General features: G+C 39.3%; 1 protein-coding gene across 4 annotated transcripts in view; it reads left to right on the top strand.

Moving 5' to 3' along the window:
* Nucleotides 1-25,349, top strand: part of NR4A3 (nuclear receptor subfamily 4 group A member 3) — a 39,248-nt gene extending 13,899 nt beyond the window's left edge. For all 4 annotated transcript variants that reach the window (XM_016162622.2, XM_016162621.2, XM_016162620.2 and 1 more), the window contains 3 exons: nt 7,235-7,434; nt 9,612-9,790; nt 22,100-25,349. In XM_016162622.2, coding sequence (XP_016018108.2) covers nt 7,235-7,434; nt 9,612-9,790; nt 22,100-22,347 — 627 coding nt within the window. In that variant the 3' untranslated portion in view covers nt 22,348-25,349. The remainder of the gene's footprint in view (nt 1-7,234; nt 7,435-9,611; nt 9,791-22,099) is intronic.
* The last annotated feature ends 469 nt before the right edge of the window (nt 25,350-25,818 follow it).

The raw sequence follows: 25,818 nt of genomic DNA, 5'->3' as shown, positions 1-25,818 counted from the left end.
TTAATTGTTAGCTTTGTCCAAAATAGCAGATCGACCATGCCAGAGTCTGGGTCACGATGATACTACCTTTGGGGCCTGACTCAATTTTGTAAAGCGTGTTTATTTTAATTGCATTGTTTTGGAATCAGGTTGAACCTCATAGCTTGGATTCTCCTGCTTTAAGATAGCTTTACAAAATTATCAAAAATTGGACCAAAATCAATTAAATTAAAAGACTTTTTTAAAAACAGTGAATTTTCATCAAAAACTTGGATGAAGGCACAGAAGGCATGCTGATCACATTTGCAGATGACAGAAAGCTGGGATGGATCGCTAATATGATGGATGTCAGTATCAACATTCAGAGTGATTTCGACAGGTTGGAACAGGATAAGCTGAAACCATCTCGAAGAAAGTTAACAAAAATAAATGTGAAGCTAAGGATTTAGAATTTTAAAACATGGGAAAGCCTTGGCATGTCAGTAGTTCATGTTAAGAAGATTTGGGGAGTTTATTCCATACACACTTACTATGAACCAACAAAGTATATGTGTGGTGGAAGGGAGGGATGCTAAATTACCTTAAGCTGTAGAAGTATGGGCCCAAGTTGGTGGTGGTCCCACGAACTCTGCTCTGTCAGGTGACACTTTAGGACTGAGTCCAGTTCCAAGCTGGGCCTTAAGAGGGATGTGGACATACTGTTTCTGGAAACTTGTAAGAGATGATTGGAGGAAATGAAAATATGTAGACAGGAAAGGAAAAGGCTTGCCAGGATTTGGTCACTCTTTTGCCCTGTGGCAGAGAGGACTGTTGCTCCTGAGGACAGATGTACAGGAGAAGGAGAGGATGCTTTCCAGATCACTCTGAAGACAATGATGAGCTCTCTTAGCTACATCAGCTGCTGTGGAAGTGTGAGTTCATCAACACAAGTAACTAAGGAGAACATATAACAGGATTTCTCACAAACAGAGAAGTTATTTTGAATGATATTAAATTCCTTCCAACTCTAAGATTTTATGATTCTGGGATTTACCTTATTGGTCCTCAATAAGGTAAATATAGTAATTTGTTATTTAACAAAATTAACTTGCTTTGTTCTTTTTAAAAAAATCTAACAATGAATGAAGCAAAATGAATTTATTGAGTGCCTACTTCGGACTAGGCACCATTACATATTTTCTTACATAATTTCACTTAAGGCCCAGCTTTATGTGATATAATTTATGGTTTCAGTAAATGTTTTTAAGAATGTCATTCACTGAAATTCAATTTTCATAATAGCTTCTCCTTAAAGTTTTATATTTATAAATTTATAGAACTGGAGGTGACCTTGAGATCATCTAATCCAACCTAATATTTTCAGTGGAGTAAATAAAGGCTGTACAGGGTTAAGTGGCTTGCTTAAGGTCAGTGGCAGAGCTTGGGCTAGATCCAAATCTCAAAACTTAAGGTAATATGTTTCTATTTCACCATACTGCTACTTTACTTAATAGCAATTTACTGTTTGTGTGTGTGTGTGTGTGTGTGTGTATATATATTAAGAACAAAAGATTTATTAGATTTTCTAAATTACAATAATAATAATAATATATACCCATTGGCTTTTAAAAAGGCAAACCATTTAGAAGTAGATAAAGTGAAAAATGAGAGCCTCTTCTTCATGTATTCCTGCCTAATCCCACTCTCTAGCAATAGCCAAAGTTAACATTTTAGTGTATATCCATAATTTATTACATTTTAAATAAGAATTTGCCCTGTCAGATTTGAGTCAGACAGTTGATTTGACGGAAGCAATTTATAAAAGGTACAAGCTTCCCTCAGTGAATCAGGCGAATAGAGAAATGAGGAAGTGTTTGCCAGGCAGGTTATGTTGTAATCTTGTACCAGCATATGTGCATTTAAGGTGGTAAGTAAGCGCTTTTCCTCATTTGTGGGGAAAGGAGGTGGAGGAGTTGTGTTCCAAGTCACAGAAGGAATGAACATTTTAGGCCAGAAAGAGAGCTCCTCGCTCTGTGAAGGCTTCCTGGCTCTGGGAACTTCACATTTCCTTTAGGCCAAACTTCTCTCCTTTAAAATTGAGCTCAGATCATTGTATATCAATGCAGTCAAAACATGTCACATTTGATTTGTTTCTTTTGGAAATGTTGCTATTCTCTGCCCCACAGTTGCTTTTAATTTAGCAATACAAGTATATATAGATACTAGGCTTGGCTACAGAGCCTGCGTAATTACTAATGAGAAAATATATTTAACATCCTCATTAGTTGGTCATTTCAAGTATTTTTCAGCAAACTAGGATATTTTCTGGTAATTGGTGTCACTTAGTGTTGTAATAGACGCCAAATACATGAGAGATTGCTCCGATAAAACCAGGCACCAGCAAATGACATTTATGTATGTTAACAAGATAGCCTGAGAAACAACACAGCTAACATGTGTTAGACCTACAAAGTAAACAACGTGAAAACTCTGTGAAGAGGGTGGTTTCATGAGGCTTCTCAGGAGATCCTCTCAAATTGCTACCAATTTATTAGATGATTCAGTCTAGTTCCTGCCCCTCTGTGGGCCATTTTCCTAATCTGAATGGTGAGGGAATTGGACTAAGTACGCTCCCATGATCCCTTCCAGCCTTCTCACTCCTTGACCCTCTGACTGTCACACCTGCTGCAAGTCCTTTATGGATACAGGTCTGCATGTCTCAAAGTGTGTGGTGCTCAGACTGCCCCTATCAAAAAAAGCTATGTGTTGGCTTAAAATGCAGATTTCTGAGCCACACCTACTGAATCAGAATTGGGGGAGAAGATGGACGGGGAAGAGGGAAGATAGGCAGGAATCTATATTTTACTAAGTTCTTCGGATGATTCTTTGGCACACTAAGATTTGAGAACCACCAATATAGTCGAAGAAGAACAATTCAATTTTGCCTCAAATCTCCTATTTGCCAGCTTTCCAGAAAGCAGTGTATTCATTTAACAAATGTTTATTGCCTGGCTCCTTAGTGTCAGCCACTGCTCTAGAGCAGCGAACACATTGTTGATCAAGAGAAGCTCCTGCCCTCATGCAACCTACCAGTAAACAAACATATAACTACCGTGATGCCATCAGTGGGAGGAGAGGAAACTTGATGTTTTGTTTTTGTTTTTGTTTTTAGGGAGAGGTAATTAGAATAAATTTGGGGAAAAATATATTCACTGCCAGTTTTAAAGTGTCACTTTTTAAAGTGTAAGAACCTAAGTATATGTATACATAGTTTGGCTTATGGAATGATCACCTTTAAAATATATAAAGAAATATAAAGACCCAGGAAAAAGTAACATTTTAAGGAGAGGTAAAATGTTCTTAGGGTATTTTACATATTTTGCCTGGACTGACAGTAAGATAGAGTAAATATCAGATTCCTCGCTGGTATAAAAGCCTCACATTACTAATTTTTTAGGACTGGAGTTCTCATTTAAATAATTTACTTTAGGCCTAGGTTCTGCCCCAAATGTACAGCCATTTTCTCGCCATATGAAATGTGTAGGCACATTTTGGCTTAAATAACATCCATTATTTTTTGCAACTCTAGATTCTCATCCTAGGTGCTTTGGTGGAATTACCATTAGACATTAGCTGTCACTAAATGTAATACCGCCATTGGCTAGTGGTAAAGCCAGATTTTGGATGGATCAATTATTTATATAGGCTGGAAAAAAAGTTACCATAAAGAGGCAAAAATATTCATTTATAAAGTCTTTCTTTATTTGGTCTATTTTTTGTTGGAATCATCAATAAACAAATATTTTTAGATTTTCTTTTTGGTGAGCCCCAAACCTGCCTAGCACTAGACAGTGATGTAGGGAAGCACAGAGACAGAGATGGCAGTCCGGTTCTTCCAACTCCAGGTCCAGCATTGCTTGGTGAGGCTTTTATAAAGTGCTAGGCCAGGCAGAGAAAGAATCTAAAATGATTTGTTTGATTTCTTTAAATCCGTGTTCAATAGAGGAAATACTTGATGTCTTTTCTATCAGCATTGGATGCTGACCCTCCAGTCACCCCACATTTACCTGTGGCTCAGGATCCAGAATTCTGGAACGTGGACTAGGATCACTGCAGGTGAAGCCCAGAGGGTCTGGCTGGAGTCTGGCATGTCAGGCCTGCTGGCTTCCCTCCTTACCGGGCTCTATCAGAGAAAACTGCACACACAAGGCAGGCAGATCTGCATTTCCCTGTGTGCAGGATGCATGAAATGTGAGCTCAGCAGGGGCAGAGGCCTGCAGAGGACCCTGGGTGAAAGCTAAGTGCTCTGGAGGATTTTGAGCAAATATTAGAGGCAGAGAGATTATTGAGTTGTGATCCATGGTTTCAGGGATGTCAGTGCAGGAGGGAACTGTTAGGTCCCATTGCCAGGAAAAAGTTTACATCTTTCAGTCTTTTTCTCTCCATTTAATATTCTGTTTTAAAAGAAAATAATAGCGAATCAATGTCAGATTCTAAGCAGTCACATCATACCTGGTGTGATTAGCAGCATTTTGAATCATAGACTGCAAGAGCCATCACATGGAACATTCACCAGGATAGATGATAGTCTGGGCCATAAAACATACCTTAACACATTTAAAAGAATAGAAATTATACAATGCCTGCCTGCTATCAAACCACAGTGGAATTAAATTAAAATTGATAAAGAAAGATAGCAGAATGCAAGAACCAGAGGGATGCTTAGAGGTCAGCTAGTCCAGTCACTTCCTACTTCAGAGGCAGAAACAGACTCAGAGAAGCTAAGGGACTCGTTTAGGGCTGCACAGCAAGTCAGTGCCAGAGCCTGGAGGAGGACCCCATGACCTGCTGCCTCTATTCCATGTTACCACTCATTTGGGAGTTTCACATGTAGTACTGTCAGCTTTCTAAAGGTGGTTCTGCCCTGAATTTTATCCTGCCCTTGGAAAACATGTGGAATTAGATTCATATCCGGGGGCGGGGGTGGGGGGGAGAATTTAAAAATAAAATAAAATAAATCCCTTTTTTCTCCTCTCCTCCTGTCAATTGTATGTATACTGAAAGGAGGTGGTGGGAAGAGTCTTTGACACCAGGATCAGGCTGCCATCCTTTAAATATCTGTGGGAAGGAAAACTAGTTCCTTCTCCTGGACTTTGTTCCCATAGTCCTTACATCACAGAAACATCTAGAGCTTCATAGAATCCAGGCCCTGGGTGGAAATATCCAGAGGAGCCAGGGCTCTGAACTGGACTTGATGTTATAGGATCCTAGAAAGTCAAGACTGAAAAATAGAAACCTTCCCTCACTTTATAAATATGGAAGCTAAGGGACACTGAGAGTTCCGAATATCATAACCGTTATTAGTATCATCACTGTCATTATTTGCAAAACATGTTCTGTGTGTCAGGCCCTTCACATATAGTATCACATTTAATCATCTCAACAAAATATTGAGAAAGGTATTATCCCCTTTTTACAGAAGAGAAAACCGAGGCTCAGAAAAGTGAAGTAATTTAAAAGTGAAATAATTTACACAGATAACTAAAGTGAGCAGCAAGGCTACGTTATTTTATAAATTAGAGGCCTGGACAAATATAGGATTAAAGTAGCTGAGATCCTTGTCTGATATTTCTTTCGCTGTTTCATGATATGGCACTTGGGAAAGTGCACGCGTGCGCGCGCGCGCACACACACACACACACACACCAATTAAGATAAGTGCCTCATTTCCTCATCCATAAGTAGTTCTACAATGAGTACCTGGCTGCTTATTGGCTGTTTTCTCCTCCAGCGGGTTAGGGCATTGTGGCAAACCTAGGTACTCCCTTAACTGTTCTTTCATTGAGCAATGTTCAACAACTATTTATTAAAAGTCAATTACATGTCAGTCACCCGTACTACTAACAAAACATGGGACCAAATGAATACATACCTGGAGACCTCCAATTAGAGCGAAACAAAATGCTTTTCAGAACGCTACCCACTAGTAACATTAGACATAGTAACAGGCAAGAGGGGCAGGACTGGAAATCACGAGGCCATGTTTAAGTCTTGGCTATTCCGCTGTTGGTTATATAACTCAGGAAAGTCTCTTAGCCTCTCTGAGTTTCTCTGAGCCTTGTTTTTCTCATTGGTAAAATTAGAATTGAAATCCATGCCCCAGGAGGATTAACACAGTGAAGGGATGCTGTTATTGTGAAGGAAATGATATGCATATTTACAGAAGTGTTTCTGCACAACTCTTAAGTCCCTGTGTTATTGGTTGTCCCCTGAGTATTACCTTGTTATGTCAATCTTCCTGCCTGAAACAAGCAGAACCCTAACTCTACCAGACTATGCAAAAGCTGAGTATAGCCTTTATTCTATTTTTACCTTTCTTCTCTTAGGACCCTCTAGATCAGTTCTGTCCAGTAAAGTGTTCTGCCGTGATGACAGTGTTCTACATAACATGTGGCTGTTGAGCTTGAAATATGGCTAGTGTGACTGAGGAACTGACATTTTTAATTTAATTTTCGTTAATTTAAGTAGCTCCAGGTCCTGAGTCTGATGGCACACAGCGGCCTGGGCACCTGCCATGGAGACACTCTCCTTCCTCCCCTTCCTGGTTTGTTTTGTCTCTTAGAATTCCATCCATAAAAGCAAAAATCATTCTCTTCTCCTATTGGTTAAAATTCTGTGATTCTCAAACTTCATTGTACCTGAGAATCTCTTGGAGATCTTGATAGAACAGTTTTTTGGGGCCTACTCTCAGAGTTTCTAATTCTGTAGGTCTGGGGCCAGGACCGAATGCTCTTTCCTAGTGCATTCCCTAGTGTTGCTGATACTGCGGGTCCAGGGACCACATGTTGAGAAGCATGGGTTAAGTAAGCATGTTGTTTGGAGACAGCTTTGCTTTAGTGGAATCAGTAGATCCTGGAGGACCACTGGTTCTCAACACTGGCTGCCCTTTGAAGTCACCCAGGGAGCTTTAAAAACTCCCGATGACTAGTTAAATTAGAATTAAAGCTCCCCAAATGATTGCAGTCAAGATTGAAAACCACCACACTAACGGGACTTCAGCACATTTCTTTGTCTATTAAATAGTAACAAAATTCACGGTGTTTATAACATGGGAACATTGTGAGAATCAGATGAGACTGTGAATGTAAAAAGGTTTTGTTAACCATAGACCTAAAAGCAAGTATTTAGCTGTAGATAGTCTTGGAAGAGCCAATTAGCAATGCTGTCATTCCTGTTGAACTGAGATAAATGCTGCTGTCTATGGTTCACCTTCTAGTACTGTCCCACGGACCAGGCCGCTGCAGGCACAGATGCTGAGCATGTACAGCGGTTTTACAATCTTCTGACAGCCTCCATCGATGTGTCCAGAAGCTGGGCAGAAAAGATCCCCGGATTCACTGATCTCCCCAAAGAAGATCAGACATTACTTATAGAATCAGCCTTTTTGGAGCTGTTTGTTCTCAGACTTGCCATCAGGTAATTACTATTATTTTATCTTCCTTCAGTCTACTACATCCTTTTAAGAATGGAGTTTGTAAATGAGTTATCAGAGAAAAGTTTGCTCAAGAAGGAAATATAAAATATGATCAGGCATTAAAAAACTGAGCAGTGGGTAAAGGACTGTATTGGTAGGTAGTCAGGACTCCTGGGTTCTACTCTAAATTTTGGTATGGACTTGCTATAAGACTCTGATCACCGGAAGTTCAGTTTCCTTCTTTATAAAATGAGGAGGTTGGATTTGGTGATCTCTGAAGCTCCTTATAACTCCAGTGTTCTGTAATTCTAGAAGGAGTCTCATGGTGCATAGGTATTTCCTGGGAGCAAGTATTTGTTTTGAACATTGCATTTATTGCATTTATCGCATGGATTTCTATTTACAAGTCACTGTCCTGGTACACCAGATGGGGTTCTAACGCATTCCCACAGCTTCTCAATCCAGTGTTTACTCCAAGAGAGGAGCCTGGATCAAAAGATTTGGTTCAGTGACACTAAACACAAAGCCGAAGTGATTTTTCAAAAAGCTGAAACCTGGGATCTCAGCTTGTTTTGTAAAAGTCCACATGTAGTATTTTAAATTCCATATTCCTTTCTTCTTTGCAATTATGTATTTTTAGGAGATGGTACCCACATTTTGCCAAATATTATAGGAAAAAGCATTTCCTTTCCCCTTATTCCCTCACCTACCACTCCCACTATAATTTCATACTGTGTTACCAGAAACTCTTGTCTAAAGTGCAGATTTCCATGCCTCATCCCCAGCTATTTCAATTTGGAGTTATCTTGGTGGAAATCCAGAAATCTGCATTTTAACTCATGCCCTGGTTATTCTGATGCTGGTTGTGTGAGATACAGGTTTTGAAACCTGAGATTGAACCATTCTGTCCTTGTTTGCCTCTGTGGAGGGATCTGTGAGAGAGAAAGAGGTAGAATTACAACTAGAGTACTAGTAATTAGCATCATTACAGCTAATCCAGTGGGCAGGAGCCAAGCCAGCAACGTGACTATCATCTATTAGGCAGACAGCAAAGGATTAAGTAAGTGATAAGCTCCATGTGGGCAGACACCATATGTGCCCTATTCACCAATTTTTCTCTAGTGTCTGGCTCCAGGAATGGCACACACATGGTGCTCAGGAAATATTTGCCAAGTGAATGAATGAATTAAGCTATTCCTTTTAGAGGCACAGTTAAAGAGATAATAACTTGTTAATGCTGTAGGCTGAAAGAGATAACTATGTGGCTAGAGATGTGAAAACTAAAGAAAGGCCAAGATTAAAGTAAGGACCACATAGAATTTAGAATTAGTTACATCTAAAACTCATCGAGATCCTCTTGTGTACCAGGTACCATGCATGGGCCTTAAGTCCTTTTTTTTTTTTTTTATGTAATTTTCACAACAATCTTAGGAGGTAGCAATTAGAATTCCTGTTTTATAGATAAAGAAAAGGAAGCTGAGAGAATAAAGGAGTGCCTAAGGCCTTGCAGTTAAGTGGTAGATGTCCAACTAGAAATTCCAAGGCACCTTTCAAGGGAGAAGCATGAGATGATTATGGCCATAATATACGCTATCAGGGAAGGGTTAGAAATAGCCCTCTTCAGTCCCACTGTTAAAAGTAGAGAAGGTAATACAAAAAAAGGACTCTTTACGTTAGGCTAATTTTTAGTTTGTGATTGACTTCTGGCACTTTTAGAGACTTAGTGTTTTTAGAATCTGCACAGTGGAATTGTAGTGTCTAGCCTCAGGCCTTATCACTATTTGACATTTAAGAAAATGAGGAAGAAATCCTGGCCAAGGAGCACTGAAGGGAGCAGTCTCGGTGCAGAGAGAGGTTTCACCTCTGTTGTCCATGAGTACCTGCTCCTCCGAGGCCTCCGAGCCAAGGTGAGCCAGCAGCTGAGTCTTGCAGCTTCCCCAGGGCTGCTGTTCACCAGAGAAGTTAGTATAGATAAGTGGTGGTGGTTGTTTATCCCAGGATCACAGTCTTGTTCATCAAGGGTGTTTGGGCAGGTTTCACAGCGCCACCCTGGGTTCTGAAGGTTGCCCCATGGCTGTCTGTGTGTTATGATGCTATCTATCCTGTTGGACAGACTGAACAGACCTATTTAACATGTCTCTACTCCCCTTCCCCCCACCCCCAACACATTCTCTTGTAGGTCGAACACTGCTGAAGATAAGTTTGTGTTCTGCAATGGACTTGTCCTGCACCGACTTCAGTGCCTTCGTGGATTTGGGGAGTGGCTCGACTCCATTAAAGACTTTTCCTTAAGTTTGCAGAGCCTGAACCTTGATATCCAAGCCTTAGCATGCCTGTCAGCACTGAGCATGATCACAGGTAAGCACCACCACCCTGCCGTCGCCCAAAGTAACCTGTCCCCTTTTTTCTCCTTTCCTGTGCTAAGCGGATTCTGGCTTTGGCTGTCACACACACCAGAAAATTAGGAAAATGACTGCCACTTTTCTGAAATCTACATTTAGCCTAGTTTAAACAGAGAGACATACATCTGCAACTTATTGTCATGAACTTTCAGGAAAGAGGATTCCTAGCCTATTGAGTTATCATTGTCAATTAATCCAGTGTATGAAAATCTAAGCTTCCACAGGAGCTCAGGATTGTTTTTACATGGGCGTTTAAAGGAATGTAACCTTAACCCGCCTATTCCTGTGAGGCAGAGGAGCACGTCCTCCCCTCTCCTCTGTCCTTGGCTAGTGACCCAGAGTAAAACTACACACATATTAAACACGACTTCATTTACTTATTTATTTATTATATGTGCTGCCAAAGCAAGCACTTTATTTATTTGTCAACCTCTTTATTTAACATCTTTGATTGCAGGCAGGAAACTTAGAAAAATGGTTATTTGTACGCAGCCAAAATGGCTCAACTCAACATTTTTTAGAAGTTAAGAAACAGAAGCATAAAACATATTCAGTTTCTATATTATGCCTTTCTCTCCCTAGATGTCTCTCCCTTTCTATTTTGGGGGAGGTAAAAGATCCAAAGGCAGAATGAGAGAGAAAGAGAAAGGCATATCGGGTAAGAGAGGGAATGCCATCTCCCTGTGGATGCTCTCAAGGCCCCACGCCCCAGCATCCTTTGCGCCTTCGTACTTTCAGTCTCTCGTTTGATCTCATCCTTCTTGGTCAGACTGGGGCCTGCTGAGGCAGGGACAGTAGGTGGAGGCTCCAGAAGAGGCTACCCAGACCAGGGGCTCACCTCCCATCCTTTTCATCAGACTGAAGCGCAGCCTAGGCTCTTGGGCTAAGAATTGAGGTTCAGATCTCATACCCTTTTGACTGTAGAAAGCTTGTTTTTCAGGCAGGTGGTAAATTTCACAGAGGACCACGTACATCTGTGGCGTAGATGGGCCCTCTTTGTGATACATCAGAAATGTGAATTATTCCCATGCATCTTCTCGCGACATCTCTTGTTAGCTAAAGAGAGATATATGCCTGTGTACCCTAAAAGGCTAGGCTGGTTCATCATTTAACAGTTTAGATGAAGGCAAAGAAAAGAAAATAGCATGTGCTACAGTAGGAATCAGACACTACTAGCTTGTTCCTTCAGTATTCCAAGTAAACCTCCCCTCCCCAGATCTTTGGCCCAGGATGAGAAACTACCCACCCATCCCCAGCCTTTTTAATAAACAGAAAAACATTTTTATAATCTTAGGATCAGGAAAATCTTTTCCAACAATACATAGATCTCTGAAGGGAAATATCGACAGATTTGATGACATAAAAATGAAACACTTTTTCACGATGAAAGACATAATTAGTAAATTTGAAATATATATAATCAGCAAGAATTTAGAGTTTTTATGAATCAGAAATTTTTAAATATCTTATTTAAAAATATTGGGGTGACATTGGTTAATAAAATCAAATGAGTTTCAAGTGTACAAATCAACAATATGTCATAGATATATTGCACCGTGTGCTCACCATCCAAAGTTAAATTTCCTCCTGTCACCAAATATTTGACCCCTTTTACCCCCAACAACCTCCTCCTTCCCCCCTTCCCCTCTTCCCTTTGGTAACCACTAATCCACTATCTGTGTCCGTGAGTCTCTGTCATTTTTGTTAGTTACTTTCAGGTTTATATACCACATATGAGTGAATTCACATGGTTTTCAACTTTTTCTGACTAGTTTTGCTCAGTATGATTATCTCAAGATCCATCCATGTTGTTGCAAATAGCAATATTTCATCTCTTCTTGTGGCTGTGTAGTATCCCATTGTATATATGTACCACATCTTCTTTATCTGATCATCTATTGAAGGACACTTCAGTTGCTTCCATGTCTTGGCCACCATGAATAATGCTGCTATGAACATTGGGGTGCTTATATCTTTGCACATAAATGTTTTCAGGTTTTGGGGATAAATACCCAGAAGAGGGATTGCTGGGTCATATGGTAATTGTATTCTTAGTTTTTTGAATAACTCCCTTTTGATGGGAGTTGCTGGAGACTCCCAAGGAGCCATTAATGAAACAAAATCAAAGGCAGTCTTTACGAGTATGGATTCAGTTTAGAGGTCTTTCAAATGGCATACGAGAGCACCCAAATAAAATAAGCACATTTAAGGCACAAGCATGTTACTCCATCAAGACTGTAAAGAAATTAATTCAAAGGTTGCCTTTTAACTAAAGCTTTTCAGCTCAATTTTCAAAACCATCGAGCTCTTTATAGGACAGTTAAATATTTAAAACTAGGAAGTATGGGGTCCTTGATAAAAGCATATAATGTCTCCGGGCTAAAATGGAAGGAGTGAGATTTCTAAGCATAAGTAAAAGTTTACTAATGCCATTGAAAATATGGCTGTTATAAGTTTCAGGAAGGAACTGTCTAAAAAAGTAGAGTGATGGGAAATGTTCTGTAAGGGCGGGACAGGACATGAAGAACCTTTCACACCTAGGTGAGAAGGTTGGCATTTATCTTGAGAGCAGTGGGGGTCTATGGAAAGTTTTAATCAGAGGAGCATCATGGTGAAGCTTGCGTTTTAGAAAGATCTGCCCTGACAACTGGTTTTGAGCACAAATTGTAGCAGGAAAGAGATAAGGAAAAAAGGCCAGTCCAGATTTGATATCTGTATTTTAAGGGGAGGGCCCAAGATCTACGTCTTTTTGTTTCGCTCTTTGAGTAGAAATTAATGGACAACTACAAGGCCAGGCAGTCCCAACCTGGAAAGACTGGGCAGTTTAGTGCTCAGAATACAGAGTAGGAATTAAGAGAAGGCGGTGTCATTTCCTGTCCTTGCCTCTAATTTGCCGTGTGTCCTGTAGTTATAGCTGCTTACCCCAATCCCATCTATGTGGAGACTTGCTCAGGGAGGAGGCACTGCAGCATGGCAGAAATAGCATAGACTTTGCCAGCACCCCCAGGGTCCTGTATTTAATAAGTATGTGCCATTGAATAATGCATTTTATTTATACCCTGATTTTCAGTTTTCCACCTGTAAAATTGGGATGATAACATCTATTTCATGAGGCAGCAGTAAGGATTAGGTTTGTGATATCGCCAAACTGGATTCAGAATAGGCACTCAATCCACCTACGTTGCATCCTGGAGGGATGGTGACAGGAACGCCCTCAAATTAGGCATACACCTTCCTCTTCCCTTTGGGAATCTCAGGTAGTCCCAAACCAGTGTCAGTGGTATGAGGAAATATGGCTTTAGAAGGCAGTATGTTTGGTGACTATCTCCTTGGATGTTTGAGAGAGGCTCGAAGGACAATGATATTAAAAGAATTAAGCTGCACTTAAAACGCACCAAGTCTTTTATGTGGTAGTTCCAGTTCCTGTCTGCAGTCCTGTCAGCCTGTGCAGAGTGGGTTGTTATAGGTACTGTGGTTATAACATACAAGAAAAATAAGCCCCTCTTCTCTCATTTCTGGACCTCACAGTACTCTCTTTGTGATTTGCTGGTTGGGAGGGGTTTCGAAATATGTGAAAGCATCAGGAAGTGACAGAAAAGGCGATGCCTGGGAAACAGCAGTGTGCATTGTTGTGGATATTAATTTTCATTTGAATTTGGGCTCCCGTGAAATCTTGACTTCTGAATAAGCTCCAATAATCATAAAGGGTAATTGTGGAACATCGGTTGGGCTATGGGCATCAGAAAATACGTCCCAAACTTGTCTGCTCCTAAACCACAGAGAAGAACTCATGAAATCGAAATGGGGTCTTAGAAGTCTAACCAGTCTCGCTTCCAGGAAAATTATTAAGAATCTGGATGGTATTGGTAGCTTGCACAAACATGGCTTTTTTTTTTTTTTCTAATTCTTTTTTTTTTCTTCTTCCTCCACCTCTCTCTATGTGAAAAAGTAGGTGGTGAGGTGGGGCAGGAAATGGTTTCTTTCAGATCATTCTCCTTCCCTACAGTAGAAGGGGGTTCCCCACGGTTGTGGTTGTCAGATGTTTTCAGGTCCTCAGTTCATTCACCCTAACCATTCCCTGTTGCCAGTGCCACATCTCTGACATAAGAGTAATGGAAACGCTTCGCTTCTGATGGGGTACCAACGCGGTGATATCTAGTTGCAGTTAATAATGACTAATAAGTAAATAGAAAATTTATGTGGAGTTACCATTTTGTAAGTATCCATTCATTAAATAAATATTCGGGGTCATCTATATGTGAGGCACGGTGTCAGTCTCTAGGGATGCACAGGTGAGCCATGCATGAATTCTTCTGTCAGAAAGTGTACAGCCTACTAGGAAGTCATGTATGATTAGGATGTAATGAACTCTGTGCATGGTGGTTAGTGCTCAGGTTCTTAAAAGGGCCAGAGCTAGTGCTGGAGAAGACCAGATCACTGCTAACTTTTGGTGGGTAAGGAAGAAAGATGGTGCTGGTCATGAATGTCATCTACACATGGCAAGATATAGAAGAAGGGCATTCCTGATCGAGAAAACAGTATAGTAAGGTCATGGCAGTGGAACACTTTGGCATATTTTGGGGAAAAACAAGTACAATGGAGTTGCATTATATATGTGCTAAGTCATGTATATAATCTCAATAGCAAGAAAAGAAAATTTAAAAGAGTATAGACTATTAATGCTCAATGACTGTATGTCCTGGAGTGAACATGAGCGTGAATCCACTCTGGGTCCTAGTCTCTACTTCTGGTGGTGACAGCTGCACTTCTGGGAAATTTCAAGGATTTTTTTAGGGGAAAAAATGATTCTATGTGACATTTATCTTATGGCCTGGTATTATGACCTGACCTCAGAATAAAATGCATTTCTCATATAATTAAAAGGGATATCGGATTGGAAAGGCAGTTTTGGACCAGATGGTGAAGGGACTCTAGAGTGCCCAAATACCATTTTGCTTATTACTGTACCAAAAGAATGTTTTCCATAGCTTTTTTTTTTTCTCTCTCTTTGTTTGGGTCTTCTGTCAGGTGAGAAAATGACTCCTTTCTTTTCTGCCTGTAGTCTTGTTCCTGGTCTTATTGGAACATAAATTCTAAGATTGAGGGAAAGAAGGAAGGTAGAACAGGGGCAGAAAGCAGTGAAACAGTGACCTGGCAGGACCAAGCAGATGGCTGATCCTGCCACACCCTCCACCACCTGTCTTCGCAGAATTCTCCTGCTCACTCTAAATGGTTACCTGGTTACCTTGTTTTTGTATCAAATATAGCCATCAGCCACATTGCAAGGAAAATTAAATGTAAAAACTTGGCAGGGCAATATGGGTTTTTTGTTTTTGTTTTTGTTTTTTTGTTTTTAAGGTAAGGGGTGGTGGCAGGGAGGTGATCGTGGGATTTGGTGATTGGTGGTGATCTGAGTTCTAGTCTTCAGCTTGCAACTTTGCGCAAGTTCTTTACCCTCTTGGAACCTTAGTTTTCTCATTTTCCACACATTTCTTGTAAAGAAATCGAATGAGCTAATGTATTTTGCAGGAAAAAAAATTTAGACAAACTTTCATTATTATGATTCTCCTGACTGTTATGTCCTAATTCCAGGAAGAGCTAGCTGCTCTCCCTCGGAATCTATAAAAAATATTCATCATCCCTATAATTGCGTATATACATCATATTAAGTAATTTCTTTGTGTTTTTTTTTCCAACTAGACTGTAGGCTTCTTAAAGGCAGGGAGAGTCTTTTCATAATATAATTTAGCATTTAAAGGTGTCTGGCATATGGCAAATATTAGTTGAGTGAATGCATTAATTGTGAATATCAGAAAGTCTCCCAAATTAGATAAATCTGAATTAATCACTTTTAGTCCACTTCTCATCCCTTTGTGATTAGAAAATAGACTAAATTCCTGAGAACCACTATTTCTCAATTCATATTAATTCCATAGTATTAATAAAGCATCTGCTATGTGCCAGGCGTACAATCCCTTACCCTCAAAAAGTTTGTGTTCTCATTGAGAAGACAAACTGAAAAGCGCTATTACAGCCTCAGCACAGGCTGCTTACTGACTTGTGGCTTCCTGACTGGCCTGGGCTCATTGCCTCTGGGACTGCCCATCAGTAAAGGATGTTATATATCACATGAGAAATAGCAGTGAGATGGCTTCCCAGAGAAAGGAGTGGAGCTCAGAGCAGGAAATCCTGTTTGTTGGTGTTCGAGCCACACACACATCTCTCCCCCGGAGCCCTCTTCTCCTTCCTCTTTGGCTGAACCTGTGTTACTGTTGTCTCTGGGTTGACCTGTGCCCCGAGACCTGCTCAAAACAAGGAGTTGCTTTTTTTCATTGGGGCTCCTGATGGTACCATTATCCTTTTCCTCATTCCTGGCTCCTTGCCATGAGGAAAGGGGTTTGATGTTTCTTACATGAGCCTAAAAGGCAGAACTGAGAACTGTAGGAAGGCAAAATTGAGCTCAATATAAGAAAGACTTTCTAGTAGACAAAATTATTTAAAATTAGAATAAGTGTCCATAGGGAATGAGTTCCTGGCTTGGAGAATAAGGTTTACCAACAGAGACTAGATGATCGCTAGGTGTGGACTGGGTGGGTCAAGCATCTTATGGGGACTAGGATTGACTAAAGCAGAGCTTCTCCAGCTTTCATATGCATGCAGATTGCTGGACATCTTGGTAAATTGCATATTCTAATTAGGTAGGTCTTGGGCAGGGCCTGAGATTCTGCATTTCTAACGAGTTCCCTGGAAATGATGCTGCTGCTGGTCCAGGGACCATACTTATGTAGCAAGGGATAAGGGAAGCTATTGGTAATTGGGATCCCATCAAATTAATAATAGCTATTATCTAAAAATACTTGGTGTCAGGCACTGTGCCAACAGCTTTCTACACGTGCTATTTTATTTAATGGTGTTTAGTAAATAGATTTAAAAGTACTTGGTGTGGATTATAACAGAGATGGGAGGCAGAGAGACAAATAGAAAGCTATTGAAACAATCTAGGTAACAGATATTGAAGACCTGGTCCAGGATCAGTGAGATTGAGAGGAGGAGACAGATACAAGGAACAGCACAGAGATAATAACCAAAGTTCTTGCAGCACATTAAATATGATGGGCCAGGGGGAAGGAATTATTAAGAGACGATTATGGAAGTGATAGGAAGGATTGTGGAATCATTCATAGGTCAACTCAGAGATGTGGCTGATTTGAAGGGGCAATTAACAAGTTGAGTTTGGAACACAGAGGATACTTGTTAATATTTAAGGACTTACTATATGCTAGGTACTGTTTCAAATACTTCACATGTATTAATTCATTTAATTCTCACAACAACCCATGAGTCAGGGACCATTATGAGCCCTATTTTACAAATGTGGACCCAGACCCAAAGTCGCCCAGCTAATAAGAGGCAGAGCTAGGCTTTATATGTAGGAAATCTGGTTCCCAAACATGTGATATAGGTTTTAGAGTTTGTGAAGTTCTTTACTGTTGCTAACTTCTTAATAACTCTCTACTTGTATATTTATTCTGAGCATCCTACACATTTAATATCCATTTAATCAGATTTTATATGTCCTTGACCCTCCATTTACATATTCATTTAACAGATATTCATTGGTCGTCACCTATCTACATAGGCTTGGTGCTAGAGAAAACAATGGTAAGCAAATAACAGTCCATGTCCCCGTTGGGCTTACATTTAAAGGAGGCAGGCAAAAGTCACATAAATATCTGATTTTAACCTGTTTTATCCTTCGATGAGAAAAAATAGAGTGCTATAGCAGGACATAATCCAGACCAGGAGTAAAAAGGAAGAAGCTTCCTTGAGGAAATATCTGATCTGTGATTTAATGATGAGTAGATTTTAAGTAGGTAGAGAGGGAAAAACAGGAGCACAGACCTAAAGAGCTCTATTATTTCACTCAATCAATCTCTCCCCCCACCTCTCTCCTTCCTTCTCCCCATCTTACTCCCTGCTCTCTTCCTCTTCCTTGCCTCCTATCCTCTCTCCCTTAGCAGAGATGTCTGTGGCGTGGATAGCTAAAATCCACAGGCATCCAACACTATCTTTAGATGCTAACACCACACAGGTTAGGAGTGTGATCTGTTGTCTGTTTTGTTCACCCTTCTAACTCCAGTGGCTACAACATTGCTGGACATAGAATAGGTATTCGATAAATATGTGTCAAAAGAATTACTTAATCAATTAGTTAATTAGGTGCACAAAAAGTAGGAGAGAGTTCCAGGGAGGCTGAGACCATCTCAAGATGAGGAGAAACATTCTAAAACAACGCTGAGGGCAGCCTGGTATAACAGAAATGTCTCTGGACTTGGAGTGAAAGAAATTAACGACTTGTTAACTTTGACCATGAAAAAGTCACTTAACACTTTGAGCCTTAGCCTTCTTACCTATTAAATAAAGATCATCTTCGTCTTGCCTAATTCAAAGGGTTATTGTGAAAGTGTGATAAAATAGTGTAGGTAAAAGAGTGTAATAGAAAATGCTTTTAAATTATTTTTATTATCAGGGTGAAATAGTGAACTCCTAGTCTAGCTCGTGTCAGGCAGTCTCTGTGGTATCTTGTAGTGAAGAGTCATATCTTAGGTAGGAGTTTGAACTAAATGACTCAGATTCTTTCCAATTCGTATGTACTATGGTTATGACATAAATCCGTTACTTTACCGTTTCTATAAATTGTGTTTTAAAGTTTTGAATACATATAGTTGAGTTAAAATACTAAAGTATTGGATAAAAATGATGTGAATCAAAATGCAAGAAATATTGAGAAGCTGTTTTTGTTTTTCATGGTGGACAAAGATCTTAAACTAAAATCTGTATATAATTTTCTAGGAAAGGGGCACGTCCAAATGTCTGATTTCCCCCAGAATTTATGAACTCTCAATATCAGCTTTGCAGCCACGTTTACAAAGCTGCAAGAAGAAAGGGGATCCCTTAAAGTAAGATGTCAGTGATTGGGGTTTCGAGGAATTTCAAATTACTAGGAAGCTCTTAGACACTTAGCGACTCCCTAGTGATTTGAAAATCTGCTGGCTGCTGGCGGTAGTTTGCATGGAGACTGAATTTTATCTCAGCCCTTTTGTAAAAGTAAAGCCACAAATCCAATAGCTGTTCAAAACAACAAGAAGGTGCCTTTGGCTTCTCACAGGAGTGTCTCTGAATTCCTCAAGGAATTCCAGGCCTAAGGTTGATCCAGCTGGCAGGAGGTATCGATCTCTACTTGAATTCACTGAATAAATAATGGTTGCCATAGTTATTGAGCAGTCACAACTGGTGTAGAGCAGAGAAAACTCTGGGGCACCTTTTGTGAGTTTGGCCATGAGAAACCCCTCCCAAAATCCAGCCAACACATTGCTCAGTTTCTTTATCCTGATAATGAATATAGGATCTTGAGTGTAATGCAAGACATGAGGCACTGAAAGGAAGGGAAAGCCTAAATCAATGGATTGGTATTTTATTCTGTGAAAAGCATCTCTCCTTGATTATGAACTAATTTGATATATCTCAATATTAATAGAATGTACTATCAACAAGATGGCTGGTCATGTTATAGCTGCTAGAGGGCTTCACAAAGGACCAAATCTATTTTAACATTGTTTATTATACAGTTAACATTAACCTGGAAATTTTAAAAGAAAGGGGTTATCTGACAATCTTATAAGTATTTTCACTTTTTGTTTTCATTTATCCTTCTCTATATAAAGAAATAATTTTTGCATAGATGTAATCACTGCTTAGATACCATTTTATATTCTGTTCTCTAATGTGATGTTATATATTTTTCCATGTTGCTTCATAGTCTTAGTATTTGCCCTTTTCTGATGTCTACAGAATCTTCCATTAAGTGGATGTACCATGTTTTACTCAACAGTTAACCTATTCTTTCACCCTTTATCTTTTACCAGTTTTTAAAGTAGATAATGCTATGTCCAAATGTCTCCATGCATACAGTTTTATCCTTCTGTTGAATTTTTCCTTCGGATAAATTCCCAATAGTGAGACCACTTGGTCAGAGGCTATGAACATTTTATAGTTCTTGAAATTTGCTGCCGAATTTGCAGTCTGCTTTTTTTTTCTTTTTTTTTTTTTTTTTTTTTGCTTTTGGTGAGGAGGCGGAGGTGGGGGTGGGAACATAACTTCAGGCGGAACACCATTGCAGGCTGGATTACTCTTGAAATTCACTCTTGGGTGCGTCTTCTGAGACTGAAACAAGGGGACTACGTATTTAGTAAAGATAAACTATAAAGGACAGATTTGCATTTGGGCTGATTAGCTAATAGTTTCCTAGAGAAAGCAAAATCATATACTGTAAACCTGGGGAATTAGGGGACTTTGTTGCCTTTTGTTTGACCCTACAGTTGTCAACTATTTCCGTGTGTCGGGCATTGTCTTAGGTGCTGACTGTACCATGCATGCAGTGCTCTTCAGTTGACAGGACACTTCCATGTAGCATTCATCTTAGTTGAGCCTCACAATAATCTGTAACGTGAGTTTTATTACAATTACACTTTTTCTTTTGATGTACGTGTAATGTTGAAGACGCACAGAAAGGAAAGAATACAACAAAGACTTGTGTATCTACCACCCTGTAAGCCTCATTTTCCTAGGAGGACACTGAGCCTTAGAGAGATTAGGTCACACCTCTAGTAAGTCACAGAACTAAAACTGGAACCCAGATCTGTCTGACTCCAAGTCCAGTGCCCTTTTCTTTATATTACGTTGCATTGAGATAAGCCATCTGTGAGTTGCAATCCACTGATGTGGTGCTGAAAATTTTCATGTCTGTACTTTAGTATAATTATATACATCAGACCTGTAAGGAATCTCAGAGGTCATTAATGCTAATCTTTTTTTAGAGAAGGGAAAACTCAACCAACTCATACACAACTAGCCAAGCTGGGGAGAAATCCAGACCTCTTGGTCCCTGGGCCTCCTTTTATTTACAGCAAGAGAAGAAAAAAATATCTGGATAGTTGCTTTGTTTTTCTGATGACTTTTGCTTTAAGAAAATCACTTTTCTAACAAAAATATTCCCAACTAACAAAAATTAAGGTAGGGAAAATTAGAAACTAAAACTAGATTTCCCATTGGATGGATATCTTCCATCTCTCAGGAATTATTATTTTACATGTAGATGGAATGAAAGATGAAAACTCTGACTGAGATAACTGGGGTCAAAGTCTTCTCTCAGGAAAGAGGCTCCCATATCTAGTATATGTGCTGTCGAAGCGAGCACGAGGCTCCGATATCTAAATGCTGAGGGAGAGCAAGGTAATTGGAACCGGACATCAGTCTCCTTTGTCATTACAAGGAGGTACAACATTGCTCTGGAGCAAGAAGACAGAACCTGCCTGAGAAGACTGGGTCCAAATCCCAGCTTTTAGCAGTTGTGCGACTTTGGGAAAATCACTTGACCTTATACATAAGAGATCATAATATTTAACCTGGGAATAATTTTATATATTGTTTTATAAAAAATTAGTACTGGTGTTCATGAGTGGCTCCATTATAAAATGCCTGCACTGCTTCCTTATGGGTCTCCTGTCTTCTCTTTGACTTTGCCATCTCTGCAGCAGGAGGACATGTGTATTTTGTACAGACTGCCAGATATAAGTCAATAGGTGTTTCAAGGGAGGGGGAAAAATGAGGGTGAGGAAAGCTGGATTCTTGTCAATCCTGGTTAGCCCGAAAGCACGAGTGTACTTTTGGATCTTATGGGGCAGCCCTTGCATTAGCAAGTGGATCTTATATCTTCCCTCCTCGCCAAGCGAGTCTGTTATGATGGGAACATTCATTCATTTGTCTGGATGGGATTCAGCTCACTCTGAAAAAGAGTCACCTCCTGACAAGGCCTTTGTAAGACCTCAGTAGGATAAGGTGTGCAAAAGAATAACCACTCTTGTCATTCATTCGATGTGGCTATAAGCTGGAAACTGTGTGCTTCATCTGCATTTTTCACCTAACTCCGTCTTCCCAGAAACCTTGAATTGGGTACGTTGTTATCTTCATTTTATGAGAACACTGCAGCTCAGAAGTTAAGGGTTTTACCTAAGGGCACACAGCGAATGGCAAACTAGGATTTAAACTCTGGTGCTGTTTCATAACCAAAAGGCACGAACTACCTCTAAGAGGGAGGGGGGCAGTTTGATTGTAAAATGCAGACTGGACACAGCCTCAATTAGGGATTCAAAGTTTCTTAAGATGTAACTGCCTCCTAAACCTGCCCTTATCTATGCCTCTGCAGAACGACATGGGTTAAAAGAACCAAAGAGAGTGGAGGAGCTATGCAACAAGATCACAAGCAGCTTAAAAGACCATCAGAGTAAGGGACAGGCTTTGGAGTCCACTGAGACCAAGGTCCTAAGTGCCCTGGTAGAACTGCGGAAGATCTGCACGCTGGGCCTCCAGCGCATCTTCTACCTGAAGCTGGAAGACTTGGTGTCTCCACCCTCCATCATTGACAAGCTCTTCCTGGACACCCTGCCCTTCTGAGTAGGAGCAGCCTGATCAGGGAGCCGCCTCATCTGCTAGCACCTGCTTGCTAAGCAGCAGAGGGATGGGTCTGGACATTTACCATTCCTGTCTTTTCTTAAGAGGAAAAAGCAGCTCCTGAAAAAAAGAAAGACTTTTTTTTTTTTTTCTGGCACTTTTCCTTACAACCTAAAGCCAGAAAACTTGCAGAGCATTGTGTTGGGGTTGTGTTTTATATTTAGGCTTTGGGGTTGGGGTGGGAGGGGGGTATAGTTCATGAGGGTTTTCTAAGAAATTGCTAACAAAGCACTTTTGGACGATGCTATCCCAGCAGGAAAAAAAAAAAAAAAAAAAGAGGACAACATAACTTTTAAAACTTTCTGGGGAATACAATTATAGTTGCTTTGTGTTTAAAAACAAGAACAGCCGAGGGTTGTTCGCCAGGGTAGGATGTGTCTTGAGATGATCCCTTTAGAATACACTTCCTGTTTCAAGGGTACATATGTGGTGCAAACGAGGCAAAAGTTCCCTCTTAATTTCTTTCTTCCTTTATTTTAACAAATGATGAAAGATGGAAGATAACCTATCAATCAGACATAGCAAAATGATAATGGCTGTTCACTTCCATATACAAGTGCAATTTTTAAAGTGCTGTCTTACTAAGTCTTGTTTATTAACTCTCCTTTATTTTATATGGAAATAATAAGGAGGCAGTTATGTTAGCAAATGACACATGCTAATTTCCTAGCAGAGGCTTTGTCCACCTGCCCTTTAAAACCCTTCTGAGGTATGGTACATCCAAGATTTCAGTCCATTCTTAATGGATCCAGATCCCTGCCCTGACTGTCCAGCTGTCCTAAAGGGAGCTCAGATTATAAGGTGGATTGCATACAACTGTTTTGGTTGTGTTCCGTCAACCCCGCCAGAGTTCCCTAAACTTGCTTCAGTTATAGCAATTGGCTGACACCTTCATTCAGAAGCCCAGGAGCATTTGGTGAGTCTCAAGTGTTTGATCCCTAGATAAGAACATGTAAATGAGTAGGAACTGGATCATACAGGGTAAATACCAGGGGTAACAAGGTTTTTTAATATATATAGCTTAATTTTTGTTATTGGTTGACGAGACAATTTTGGAGAGCAAGCAAGTCTTATTTTTTAAAAAATAGTATGAATGTAAGTACTAGAAAGGATTAGTGGGCTGCGTTTCAACATTCCGTGTTCGTACTCCTTTTTGTATGTTTATACTGTTAATGCCATATTACTATGAGATAATTTGTTGCATAGTGTCCTTATTTGTACAAACATTTGTATGCACGTTATATTGTAATAGCTTTGCCTGTATTTATTGCAAGACCACCAGCTCCTGGAAGCTGAGTTACAGAGTACTTAAATGGGGTGTTCACAGTGACTTGGATACACCAATTAGAAATTAAATAAGCAAATATATATATAAATATATAGCAGGTTACATATATATTTATAATGTGTCTTTTTATTAACCATTTGTACAATAAATGTTAATTCTCATGCAGTTATTTTACGGTTCATTTGCAGTGACTTTTAAGGCAGTACTGTTTAGCACTTTGATATTAAAATTTTGCTTATGTTTTGCTAAATTCAAATAATGTTTGAAGATTTTTAAGTCTAAAAGTCTTTATATTATATATTCTGTATTAAGTCAAAATATCTTTGGCCATTTTGCTAAGAAACAAACTTTGAATGTCAAATGGATGTCACAGTAGTTTTTGTTAGCTTTAACTCATTTTTGCGTTAGTCTTTTTAAAGGAAAAGTAACAAAACTATACTGTTTATATTGTCATTAAATTATACAATCAAAAACATGCCAAATGAATTGCCTATTGCTGCAAAGGATAAACCAGATAGCAAATCATATATGTTTTTTTTCCCAAGAGTCATTCTGATATTTGATCATGTATTATGTTTGTGCGCTTTTATGAAAGATTATTATTTTTATATCAAGATAATAGGATCTTGGAATGTTTGACTTGGAAGGGGCCTGACTTGTCAACTAGTCCACCCCCTCCCCGAAATTCATAGAGGAGAAAACTGGGGTCCAGCAAAGGGTAAAGAGTTACCGAAGTTCAAATAGCTAGTACCAGAATCAAGACTAGGACAGAATTCTTCTTTCCATAGTTTTTTTTTTAAACTCAATTTACTGTATTTATAGGAAAACAGACTTGTAAAGATAACCACTAATACTTACATTTTACCTGATGATAACCATGGTTTAAGTAGTACTTTTGCATTAATGTTTTGAGCTTATACGCAAACATAATAAACATTATTAAATATCAGGAAAACTAACGTCATAAAAGGTAGCTTCAGACCAAATTCAAATTGAATTTGAATAAATTAGAAGTATTGTGCATACATAACCCTTTTGTGCACTGTTAGTATTGGAAAGTCAATCCTTGTTTTTTTGTCATGTCTGAAAAAAGAAAAGAAAAAAAACAGAGCTCCAGAGAAATGCTGTTACTTTTTATTTTTACACCTAACAGATTTAAGGAAAAGACTTTTTAGCAGTGATATTGATTGGTTGGAAGGAATGAAAAAGGTTTTTAGTTATAGGTCCAAACACTAGTGCTGAAAATAAAATTATAGCCAGTGTTCTTCTGTCTTCCATAGTTATTACAACTATGAGAGCCCCCCAAGTCATCTATCAATTCAACTCTTTTTTTGTCTTAATGTTGACACACAAGTTTATACAGAGTGGATGACCAAATAGCTCAGAAGAGGACAGCAAGAATTAAAGCAGGTGATTCTTCCCTTGTGGAAGAGCTCTCTCAGTGTGAACATGCCTTCTGGGGGCAGAAATCAGGAATCCACCAGCTGTTAATGGAGAGTGCCTTGCTTTTATTTCAGACAGCAGAGTTTTCCAGAGTTTCTCTGCTCCTCAAACAGCATTGCTCTTTAGTGTGTGTTAACCTGTGGTTTGAAAGAAATGCTCTTGTACATTAACAGTGTAAATTTAAATGATTAAATTAAATTACATTTTATCAATGGCTACTGGTGTGTTGAATAAGCATGCTTCATTTAACAGTATTCTCTTAATCGCGTATAGTAGTATTTAATGTGAACTCTTAAACACATCTAATGGATTTTTAAAGGCTTACTAATGCTGAAAAACATTAATAAGCATTCCAATTGAAAATATATTAGACTTCACTGATTTGAAAGAACATTCTAAATTCAATAACCATTTATTGACTACTTCCTGTGGGCAAAGCACTGTTGGGTGCTTTGATGAGATACAAATACACAGTGTATGAAACTCTGTTTTTCTTTCACTGTATATAACTTAAGTAGAGCTAACAATTTGTTGCCTAAATGTATGCTTTAGGGATATGAAGGAATTATTTCTGTATCATGATGGTGGGATACCAATTGTTTGTGGACCAGGATTTACAAGAATCAGTGGTAGAGTTCTCAAAGATTGATTAGTACTCTGCCTTTTTGCTGAAGTCATCGCTA

This window comes from Rousettus aegyptiacus, unplaced genomic scaffold (assembly GCF_014176215.1).
Source record: "Rousettus aegyptiacus isolate mRouAeg1 unplaced genomic scaffold, mRouAeg1.p scaffold_m13_p_3, whole genome shotgun sequence".
Lineage (NCBI taxonomy): Eukaryota > Metazoa > Chordata > Mammalia > Chiroptera > Pteropodidae > Rousettus > Rousettus aegyptiacus.
Note: the sequence above shows the minus strand (reverse complement) of the source record. Positions and strands in the feature narration are given on the sequence as shown.